Source organism: Danio rerio, chromosome 10 (genome assembly GCF_049306965.1).
Source record: "Danio rerio strain Tuebingen ecotype United States chromosome 10, GRCz12tu, whole genome shotgun sequence".
Lineage (NCBI taxonomy): Eukaryota > Metazoa > Chordata > Actinopteri > Cypriniformes > Danionidae > Danio > Danio rerio.
In genome coordinates this window covers 4,477,501-4,490,000 of record NC_133185.1, presented here as the reverse complement: position 1 = coordinate 4,490,000, position 12,500 = coordinate 4,477,501, and the positions used below count along the sequence as shown (strand labels likewise).

Below are 12,500 nucleotides of genomic sequence, written 5' to 3'. Positions count from 1 at the left end.
TTTGCGCCTAATGCGCAACGCAGATGCTCCGCTGATTATTTTGGAGGCATTATCACATGCCATTAAAACAAGTCGATATAAAAAGCATTGAATGTTCTTCAGACCTCTGAATAGCTCGTTAGCGTGTTTGCTTAAGCATTTTGTTCTGAAAAGGAACGAGAACGCCTGGTAATCGTGTTCACTAGATTTGCGAAGTATTTTAAGATGAACAGGCACCGACGGTTTGTTCCTTTATCTCGGCTAACATGTTCCGGCGCTCACTCTAGAGACGGAAGCTGTCCCAAATCCTGTTGAAATGTTAATTTAATTCTTTGTCGGGATACGCTTCTCTAGGATGGAAATAATCGCATTTTGGTGCCAACCAGAAATGACAAGCACCAGAAGAGCCCAGAGAGGGATATCTGCTCTTCGTATTTGTGCTTGAAATGAAGGACTGTGACACAGTCGAGGGCTGAGGGGTTGCATTTTTGACCCATCCCGAGTACTCTCGTACATCTGAGCTGTTGTGGATGTGTGAGACAGTATGTGTTACACAGAGGATGCGTGGAAATGAAAACCTATAGAGGTAAATTGTCTAACCTGATCCCCCTGGTTAGCTCGGGTGGCTCAGTTTGATCATGCTTCTAGAGCAGGCATGTCCAAACTCGGTCCTGGAGGGCCGTTGTCCTGCAAAGTTTAGTTCGAACCCCAATCAGACACACCTGAGCCAGCTAATTAAGCTCTTACTAGGAATTCTAGAAACATCCTTGCAGGTGTGTTGAAGCCAATTGGGGATAAAATCTGCAGAACACCAGCCTTCCAGGGTTGGGACTCCCCTGCTCTAGAGTAATCCTGCGTTCACACTAGACACGGAATGCGCATTAAGCGCGAGTGATTTACATGTTAAGTCAATGGAAACGTGCGAATAGACATCCTGCAGCGCAATACGTGCAAATGGCACGAATGATGCTAATTGCACGGCGCAAATTGAACAGTTTGCGCGTTTGACGTGCGCTTTGCGCATTAACCAATCAGGAGCTTGCTCTTGTGGTGGCGTGATTGTGACATACAACTGTTGTTGGTGTCCCGGTAGAAGGCCTCCAGCTGAAACCGACAAAAAGTTTATAAAGCTGGGCTGGGCTCAGTCAGAAGCACCGCTGAAAGCCTCCATCATCCAGGTTCAGTTTTTGGAGGAGTTTATGGGCTCACAGAGCTGGATGCACCTCTGAAAGAACCTAGTGGACTCAGACACGGCCCTAATCGTATCGATGCTGTTTTTCAGCCTTTATAAAGCACATAAACACTTATTTTCTCAATAAAATCCATGTTAGCCATTTAGCTAGGAAGCTAGAGTCACCGAGCAGACAGAAGCCCTGCCCATCACGCTAGTCCGCGTCTGTTCTGAAGTAAATTTGACGCGCGAATGAAGCGGATTTGGCGTGCGAATGAAGCAGGGTTTGACGCGCGATGCAACAATCATGTATAAATCCTTTTTAAGAGTTGTATGTTTTACATAATCTGCAGGACAGTAACCCAGACCACAAATTTTCCAACCAAAAAAGCACTTAATAAACACTAAATACTGTAGTGACTGTAATTCATTTTGGCAATCTTTAGCAGTGACACTTCCATCTAGCAGGCCCTCATGTATGCCATGATATTGCAGCTCAAACCATCACTGATCTCCCCCCCCCCATGCTACACTGGGCATGCAGCAGTCTGGGTGCTACACTTCTTTGGGTCTTCTCCACACTGTAACTTTCCCAGATGTAAGCTAGCTGTCACTGGGGTTGTGCCTTTTCAAAAGGTACACATTTGTACTTATAGGGTACATATTGGTACCTCAAAAGTATATGATAGTAACGTAAAATCTTACGAGGAACTCTTTAGATTACTTTTTAGGTACTAATACATACCCTTGAGGTATTAATATGGACCTTTTAGGTACAAATGTGTTCCTTTTGAACAGGTACCACCCCAGTGACAGCTCGTGTACCATTATTTCTGAGAGTGTAGGAAACACCATTCATGTCACCAAACAACAGTCTCATTAAAAATCTAGAAGAATCTGCATTAATCACAGAATTATTCTGACGAATCTCCCGAGCAGGGCTCCAGTCAACACTCCCAGATCTGTCTTAACTAAGGGGTGGAAGAGGTCTCGCTAAACGAGGCATAATCGCTCATATTGCAGACGGTCGCGGGTATCACAATTCCTGTTCGTTCTGCACAATGAATGGGGTCTTCAAAGGTGGCATATTGCACCCAACCAAGTGGAAAAGATTGCTCGCAGCCCCTCAGTCAAGCGCTAAATTATCCTTTAATGGGCAGGGATGAGCGCAAATCTCGCTGGGAGAAGCCATCACACCTCTAGTGACTAATGCGCTGGCACTACAGACTCACAGTTTCTTCCGCACGCACGTACAATAATGGCCTTTGTTTCAGGCTGCTGCTTAATTCACACCAAGAGCTTCTGACGCTCTGCCATCCTTCTCTTCGTCTGAATTGTGCTCCTCCAAACCTGCCAGCGTCTTCGGCTAATTATATGTCAGAGTACACCCGACACTGCGGCACTGACTCTTCTCAAAGCATCAGAGAGGAAACCTCCATCTGAGAGGTGAATTACTCCTTAGCTGCCACCCAGTTATAGCTCCACAGAGCCAGGGATCAGTGCGGTGTGGCCTACAGCCTTGCTGTGGCGTATGACAGCATTGCTGAGATCTGCTTCCTGCAGGGCGTGTATGCACACACACATTAGTTTTGGTGATTCAGAAGGATTCTAAGGCATATTGTGTTTTATACAACTAAAAAACACCTTCATTGGAAATGATTGGCTGTCAAGGTCATCACTGTTTACTGAGTACAACCACAGATACAGAGACATGACCAGATCCATCAGGTTATATTAAGGTTGCAGGTACACCTATTAAAATAAAAACAAATTCATTCCTCTATGCTAGTCTGTGGCTAGCGCACTGGGCACGCTGATTTATTTCATTTTGTGATTGAGAAAATCACATTTTTAAATCTTAACTTTCATCACAGGACTGCCAACTAGCAACAATGTAAAATCTACTCTATGCTAGGCTAGCAACAATTCAGCAATTCGCTAGCAATCACCCAAAACTACCTAAAATTATTAGGACAAAAGTCTAGTACACCCTAGCAACCACCCATAGATCTATACACTAGATATCACATAGGGACCCTGAGCATGCGTCAATAGCGCCGCCACATTGGTACAGTGCTCCCAGGACAAATGTCATTCAAGCGCACTAGTCAAGACAGTGTTATTACGTGAAGATGCGGGACTTTAGCGCTGTCTACGGGTGTAGTAACGAGCAAACAAAGAAAACAAAGCACAAAGGCAGAACATTTCATAGGTAATATTAAGTTTTTTTCTGTTTTTGTATGTTCTGAACTTTTGTGCTAATCAGGTCACGTTATTGATGATAACAGTCACTTACTGCATTCACCATACGGCAAAGCAGCTCCAACTCGCACTAAACACTCGGCTTATGCTAGTTTTGTTGAATAAAATCAGCAAACAGTGCAAAAGAACTATGACGAGATGTGGCGCTGCCAGAAACTTGTATTATTGTCGGCTAACGTTAGTGAAAGAGTCGTTCGGGGGATTCATTCACAAACGAATCGCTCCCTCCGTCAGTATGAGAAGTGAAAGCTGGAGAGGAGGTTTTAGGACACGGATTAGACCAAATTTAACAAGGAGGTTGAATAGTACATTTCTGTACACACAAACACAAGCTTTTTGTCAGGAATGCCCGTGCGGTCACCCCCGAGATGAAGAAGGCATGGAGGCGGTGGTTTTTATATTTATGTAGGGTAGAAAATTATATTTTTTGTAATATTTTAATTCTTTTTCATATGTAAAGATATTTGCGTATTGCTGTACATCCTATCTGTATTAAGCAATGTTTAAGCGAGGCGCACAACTAACACACTCTGCGCTGGACTTTAGACCTGCTTTGATCTGGTCTATTGAGCGGTCTATTTTAGTTCCTCATAATAGCAACACGCCAGCAATGCGCCTCAACACGCCTTCTTTTTTTGATCAGAATGCCTATGGGCGCACATAAGAGCGCAAATACATTTGCTATTTAAGCAGCGTGGTGCAAAATGTCAAAACAACTTTTGTGCCGAGCTGAAACTAGCAAACAACAATTGCCTTGCGCCAAATTGCGCCTGATGTATGATGGTATTTATGGGCCCCAAGAGTCAAAATGTCAGTTTATAACACGTTTAAAGTCTTAAGATTCCTTAAACTGTAATAATAATAGTCAGAACATATTTAACTAATTGTTTACAGTAATCACACAAGAATAAACACTCACCTGCTGTAGTATGAGTCCACACCCAGGGCTTCACGCGCATTAGTGATGTGCTGCTCTAGCGACGAGCCTCCACAGCTGCTGGCCGCGGGTGTACAGGCTCCGCCTTCCTGGAAGTCTGAAGCTCCAACCTCCGATGAGCCCTCACCCAGATACACCTCATGAAACTTCAGGATACCTGTGCGGTGGACAGTTAACAGGGTTCATTTTAGACCAATTCAGTATCCTTTATGTCTTACCAAACAAATGAGATCTGGGCGTTTAATTATTAAAAACACACAAATTAAACAGCACAGTAAAACCTAATGTGATGGCTTCGAGAAAATTTGAAACATTCCATCGTGAACAGCTTTCTTTGTTCACTATATATACAGTTGAAGTCAGAATTATAAGCCCCCCTGAATTATTAGACCGCTTGTTTATTTTTATTTTTTCCCCCTAATTTCTCTTTAACAGAGACTTTTTAAACACATTTCTAAACACAAAAGTTTTAATAACTCATTTCTGATAACTGATATATTTTATCTTTGCCATGATGACAGTAAATAATATTTGACTAGATACGCAGGCACATATGCATTTATTTAACACTTGAAACATCTTATTTAGTACATTAATAAACAACATAATGCCCATGAAAAGAAAATAAACTATTGAATTAAAACTTTCCATATTTGAAAATTAGAAATAGGCTATATGAAAACTGTACTACACTGTGTAACGTTCGCTTGCAGAACGTATTTTGGATAAGTGTGTGCGTTCGTTTGTATGTGGGTGTGTCGTTTCATGCATGTGTTACAGGTACGAACGGCATTGGAGGATCCGCATTTCGTGCTGATGACATTGGCCGCTGACGCTGGGTTTGCGCCACCAATCGCTGGTTGGCATAGCGTTTAAAAGCCGAGCCCAAACTGCAATGGCGATCTCTCTCTCTCTGTCTCTCTTTCCTTCTCGCCACTTCTCGCTCTTATTCTTCCTGTGGGTCTCTGTGAGGACAGTCTCTCTTGCAAGGGCTAGTCTGAGAGAATGTGTTTTGCTTGTTTAATGCTCATGTCTAAAGTTTGCGATTTAATAATGCTTGTGAAATTGTCCAGTTAACTGACATGTTTGAGTGATGCCTCGGAGAGGTGTAGGAGTGAGTAAGTCGTGCGATATACATATACAACACTCAGTAATGTTTTGTATTAGTTCACTAGGTTCAGGAGAATGTGCTGTTTTCTGTATGTTTTGTTTTTAGTTAGAGCAATTTAGTTAAGACGTTTGGTACGTTGAAGATGTTTCTTTTCATGCTTTTCTTTTCATATTTAGTTTAGTTTGGTGAAAACAGTTACTGAGTTTTGTTATATGTATTTCTTTGATTTAAGCACATTCAACTACTTCCTCGCCCCCAGGTAATTCATAATTTAATCATTGTAAATATTTTTCTTTCACTGTATAATATATTTTCACTGGTTTCATTGGATGTATGGGCAATAAATAATTGCAGTGATTATTTGGTTTTCAGTTTATTTCTTTCTCCATCCGCTTGTCACACACATTAAACTAATGTATGTTATGTCATCTACTCCTAGTTTAATATTAACATCTAAAAGGACGTAACAACTGTAAAAAAAAAATCCTGGTTGCCTTATTTTTTTAAGCTGAATCAAATTAATCATGAGTTCATTGACCTTATATTATGTTAAACTGACTTAAAACATCTTGCATAACTTATAAAATTAAGGTAGAACATGATTAACTAAGTTCAAATGACCTAAAACATGTGCTGTCGGGATTAACTAATTTCATCATTTTCATATCATTGTAATTAGGTTCCAGTAAGCCCAAATAGCAAAGAGAAATAAAAGAAATGCATGTAAAAAACAGCTTGGGCCTTAAGAGGGTAAAAGTGTTACATTCATTTATTTTCTTGTCGGCTTAGTCCCTTTATTAATCCGGGGTCGCCACAGCGGAATGAACCACCAACTTATCCAGCAAGTTTTTACGCAGCGGATGGCCTTCCAGCCGCAACCCATCTCTGGGAAACATTCACACACACACACTCATACATTACGGACAACTTAGCCTCCCCAATTCACCTGTACCGCATGTCTTTGGACTGTGGGGGAAACCGGAGCACCCGGAGAAATGGCAACTGAGCCGAGGCTCGAACCAGCGACCTTCTTGCTGTGAGGCGAACGTGCTACCCACGTAAAAAGGCTAAAAAAAAAAAAAAAGGCAAGCCAATATCCAAAAGTATTGGAGTGATATAAAAAAGTATATATAAATAAAGCTCATCTTATTGTCTTATTTTTTCTTTCTTTCTTTATTTTTTTAAATCTATTTCTTCTGTCTCGGTTGAGATGTAGTAAAACACCCACAGATCTGGCATGAAGCGTCTGGCTCCAGTGGGCATTTTGTCTCTCACTGGCCATAATTACAGAATAACCTTGAAATGAAAAAAAAAACCTCATAAATGTGAAAATCAGCTGAGAGTTGAAGAAATAGTTTTATAATAAGACATCAAATTCTTTGCTGCAGATTTTCTGGTGATTAGGGAATAACACATATAATGCATAACTATAATACAGCTTATGAAATCACTGTCAAAAGCCAAAATGCTCTAAAATGCACAGATCTAAATCGGCATATCAAAATTAGTATAAAACAAGTAGATTGAAGTCAGCCAATTTAATGCATGTTGGTATTTTTAATAATAATAATGAATCAATAGTAACTATTAACAACAATGCTGCTGGAGATGGTTACAAAACTAATACACCACAAGAACCAACACGTCAAACTGAACCGAAAAAGGTCAGATGTAAAACACAATCATTGAGCAGAGCTCAGCCTAGACCAGACAGTTTCAAACTCCACAGAGCCCCGGTGTTTTAGACATAAAGTACATGCTTTGGGTAATAATGAGTTTAGAATAATGTATAGAGCCACGCAAGAGTCATGAGCAAGGTCATCTGGAATCTAGTTACGTGAATATTGTAAACAAGCGAAAACACTCCCCCTTACAGACGTCCGTCTGATTGCATGAGCGTGTCTATCTTTTACAGACGTCAATTTTGGAATAAATAAATGAGCTTTAGGTCTGGAGAGGTTCAGACGTGTGTGTAATTATGAGTGAGTGCACATCCAGTTTACCTTAATATACAAATAAATAAAATGAAAAATGAACAGGGACTGAATTACAGACTTTGGGCTCTATTTTGACGGTCCATGCGCAGAGCGCAAAACGCAGGGCGCAAACGCTTTCAGGGCGTGTCAGAACGCGTTTTTGCTAATTTAAGGACGGGAAATCTGCCTTGCGCCGTGGCGCATGGTCTAAAAGGGTTGAGTTTATTTTCTTAATGAGTTATAGGTGTGTTTTGAGAATAAACCAATTAGAGTCATCTCCCATTCCCTTTAAGACCCAGCTGCGTCGCACCAAGAGCGCATTCGCTATTTACAGGACGTAAAGTAAGTCTAAGTGGAAAAAATGAGCATTTCACAAGAAAACAGTTAACAGTTTTTTAACAGAAAACTGTTAAACAGAGCATCTACTGCGTGAGAATGAAAGATAAATGATCTACTTTCACATTCGCTCTTGGATAGGGAAACCTTTAAGCACAGGCATCAATTAGTCTATAAATAAATAATTTTGTTTGTTAAGCACAAATATTCGTTTCAAAACTATTTCTAAATTCAGTTCTAATTTCCAGCAAACGAATAAATGAATAGTAATAACAAAATGTGCTCAAAAACCTGAGTTATATCCTAAAACACCTGCTGTGCCTCATATGTTCTAAAACCTGACAGGTGGGCAAATCTAAGCTTGTTTTTAATAAAACAAATATAAATATGGATATAATAAATAATACTGCTAATAATAATAACATTATACAAAAGCAAATTGTTATGAATGAACAAAAAGCCTCCCGAGATAAAGACATAAAAGCAGTGATTTTTCATATTTATGTAGGCTAGAAAATAATATGTTTTGTAATATTTTAATCCTTTATATTTATATCCTATATCTATTCTTATTATATCCTATATATATATCCTTAATATTTAAATTTTTTCATATGTAAAGATATTTGCCTATTGCTCTCTTGTGCGTATTAAGCAGTGCGTAACTCTGCGCTGGAGTTTAGACCGGGTTTGTTTTGGTCTAATGAAAAATCTATTATAGTTTCTCAAAATAGCAACGCGCCAGCGGTCCACCTCAGAACGCCTTCCTTTTTAGACCAGAACGCCTATGGGCACACATATGAGCACTTGCTATTTAAACAGCGTAGCGCAACGCCTCAAAACCACTCTTGCGCCAAGCTGAAACTACCAAAAGACTATTGCGCCACGCCTTGCACCACACTGCGCAGAGTGTATGATAGGGCCCTTAAACTTATACATTATATTCGTTCAAACTACTAAAATGTCGACAAAAGTCACTTTGTTTACACTGTAGATTTAGATTTTTAACATCAGACATCAAAACAGCAAAGATCAAGGTCCCAATATGCATTTCAAAGCCGTAAATAAACAGTGAATCACAAAATACGGTAACAGTTAATTAGCAGATATCTTTTGCAGTGTAATTATTAATTATTTTAATGTGTGGACATATATCCATTAAATACAAGCTAGTAGCATTGGTTAGTGTCTTAGGGGTGTGTGTGGTGTGGGGGGATTATGGAGGCAGGTGGTACAGCCGCTTTGCGTTAATTCGCAGCTTTTTACCAGCTTCGCCAAACAGCAGGAGGCAGAATGAAGCTGCGGGGAACAGAAGGTGAGAGGAATACGACAGAGGAAAACACATCGATCCACTGAGCATGTTTGAGTGTCACTGAATGGAATATCCTTGAAACTGAAGCAAATTTGGCAAAAGAAAAAAGGTTTCTTTGTTGCAGAATGTGGTTCAGACAACTTAAAGGCTGTTTTATACTTCTGCGTCAAGCGCACGCATATGCTACGCTGCAGCCTACGCGTGAAGGTATAGCCCTCGCCTTGGCCGTGGGCGTCGCTAATCTTAAAAAATGTAATTACACATCGCAAAGACGCGTAGCGCAAGCTCTGTGATTGATCACGTCACTTCATAACTATAGCAGCCGCTTTTCGACTGAACTAAATTTATGTTTGATGTCTTGGTTATAGTATTTAGAGGGCCAGAACAAATTTCCTCGGGGGCCGGATTCGGCCTATGACCCGTCAATTGAATAGCCCTGCTATATAGTATGAACAGTAAAACTAAAAACGTACAAACGATACAAACTGTATTTTTTTATTGCCTATCCCTAAATCCAACCCTACTGTCTGTAAAAAAAAAAACATATATATATATGAGCAATATCACACGAGTAGCAGTGCGATATGGCTGTATATCAGCACTGGTGGGAGGCGTGCGTTGGCACGAGGCCGCAGGCCTTAGATGCCTTAGTGCCCCCACCAGTGCCGATATACAGCCATATCGCACTCTTACGAGTGTAATATTGCGTTTATACAACAGTTTGACGGCAAAATTGTGTATATAAAAACAAAATCAAACATGGACAGTCTCAAAAACCCTTTTGTATGAGGAACTACTTTCTTCCACATTGGATTCAAATCATAAGCTGACAGTTAAACAGTTGAGCGTGCATCTTTTACACTAGATCTGTAGTGTCTGCTTTTTGCTGGCTGTATATATATATATATATATATATATATATAATTTTTTTAAATTTTACACATACATACAGCCAGCAAAAAGCAGACATGTATGTATGTATATATATATATATATATATATATATATATATATATATATATATATATATATATATATATATATATATATGTATGTGTGTGTATGTATATATATATATATATATGTATGTATGTATGTATGTGTGTGTATAAATATATATATATATATATATATATATATATATATATATATATATATATATGTGTGTGTGTGTGTATGTATGTATGTATATACATACACAACATAACATTTTTTAACATTTTTTTAAATTTAGGGATAGGCAATAGAAAATACAGTTTGTACCGTTTAAAAACAATTTAAAACTATGAAATGTCCCCACAATTCACAAAAACAAACGTGTGTGTCTATGTGTGTGTGCATGGCCTAAGTGTTATTGATCTGTTAGTGTAAATAGGAGGGCTTAAGTGTGGTGTTGGTCTGTGTTCAAACAGACAGACAGTGTCTCAGCATGTCTCCGGATCGAGCTCTGATGAACTGTTCAGATATACACTGTGCCCGTCTGACACCTCTATCACCCCTCCACCCACATCACATCACTCCGTCACTTCAGTCAGTCTGTAGTAAACATTGCACACTACTCTAACACATGAGTTTTTACAGCACCCTTCAAAGGTTTTAAATAATTAGGCTTTTTAAAAATCAGTTTGTTATTGATTTACTAAGTTGTTTTGACTTGTTTTGTTCATGTTTTATTACACAGAAGCGCTACAGTTTTAATCAATAGTTAGTTAAAATATATCTCAATTGAGATGACAAATCACCCATAGCAAATTTATTATGATTATGTGTGTTTCATTTTTATTTGGTTACATTAATCCCATGATGCTCACAAATGTGTGTTTTTATGAAATCATAATGTCATATTGTGGTGTGTTCAAAAAAAGCTAGTCCTAATTATTTATTTATTTATTTATTTATTTATTTATTTATGTTTTGCAATTTTGATTGTTGTTTTTTTATTCTGTCATGTCACTATTAATTTGTTGTGTTGACTAAGCCAAAGACAATTTTCCACTCCACCTAATTTCAAAATTAAATTAAATTAAATTAAATTAAATTAAATTAAACAAAATAATTAATAAACAAATAAAAAAATCCAGTGGAAAAAATAAATCAATATTATTTTAAAAAATATAGTTTACACATTTTTGTAGGATATGGGTAAAATATGGTACTACTAATAGTTTGACAAAATTTATTTGATTTTTGGAAATCACCGGACGAACAAATGTCACTATTAATTTGTTGTGTTGGTTGAGCCAAAAACAAATTTCCACTCAGGGTGGACAATAAAATAAAATAAAAAAATTAAATAAATTAAAAATAATAAATAAATAAAAAATTAAAAATGTTAAATTAAATAATAAATAAGTAAATACATAAATAAATTGAATAAAAATATATAATAAAATAAAAAATAAATTAATTAAAAAAAATTATAATATAAATAAAAAATATATAAATAAATAATAAATAAATAAATAAATAATAAATAAATAAAATAAAAACGAAATACAAAAAACTAAACCAGACAATTAATTATTGACATCCAGCTTTCAAAAGCAGCTGTGATGTAGCATAGTGATATAGCAAGTAAACAACTCAAGCTACCTGTCTCAAATATTTGTAAGCGATATGGATTATTAGATTATCAGACATATTTGCATGAACTAATCCCTCTGTGCTGAGTAACAATTAATGTGATAATGGCACTAAATGCGGCTTTGTTTACACCTTGTGGTTCCCCATTGCGGAAGGAGAAAACAGAGTACTGCCCCCTGCAGATGCAGAACGTGACTCTCGGTTTATACCTCTTTCGTCCATTGTGTGTGTTTACACATAACTTTTTGGTTCAAACATGATCCAACGTGAGACAACAATGCAGTTGGGTTTCGTTGGTGCAAGTTGTTTGGGCTCGACTTAGTGTGTCCTGGCATTTAGTTCTTGTTGGCTAGTATTTTAGTATTTCTTCTGGAGATAATAATCTTTCTGTTAAACAGAAACTGAGGGAATAATATCCAGGGGGCAAATATTTTAGAAGGACTAATAATTGCAATAAGCAAAACTGGAATACGTGTTTATTTACAAAAAGAAAACTATTACAATCACGAGGAACACATTAAATAATGTTAGTTGTATTGTCTGCAATGAAATAGAAGTCGTTTGGGGAAATACAAGTGATTTGGGGTTAGTATTTCAACCTGTGCAAGGACATATGGGCACTAATCAAGCCTTGTTATGTTTGAATCTGCTTGTTCAGTATCTTACCGGATCCCGGAGCCAGGAGCCAGCTGTACAGATATCCAGCCGCCAAGGAGAAGTAGAGCACCAGAGCCCGCTGCCCGTTCACAGTGTCCAGAATGTGCTCCACCGTCACAGGTGTGTAAGGGTCTGAGTCCTGCTGACCCGTCTGTCTCTCCACCAGCAGGTCAGCA

General features: G+C 38.2%; 1 protein-coding gene across 4 annotated transcripts in view; it reads right to left on the bottom strand.

Moving 5' to 3' along the window:
- Positions 1-12,500, bottom strand: part of ttc28 (tetratricopeptide repeat domain 28) — a 501,039-nt gene that overhangs the window by 23,811 nt on the left and 464,728 nt on the right. For all 4 annotated transcript variants that reach the window (XM_073914331.1, XM_073914332.1, XM_073914334.1 and 1 more), the window contains 2 exons: positions 12,334-12,500; positions 4,332-4,506 (listed from right to left, as the gene is read on the bottom strand). The exon at positions 12,334-12,500 is cut by the window's right edge and continues 52 nt beyond it. In XM_073914331.1, the coding sequence (XP_073770432.1) occupies positions 4,332-4,506; positions 12,334-12,500 (342 nt within the window). The remainder of the gene's footprint in view (positions 1-4,331; positions 4,507-12,333) is intronic.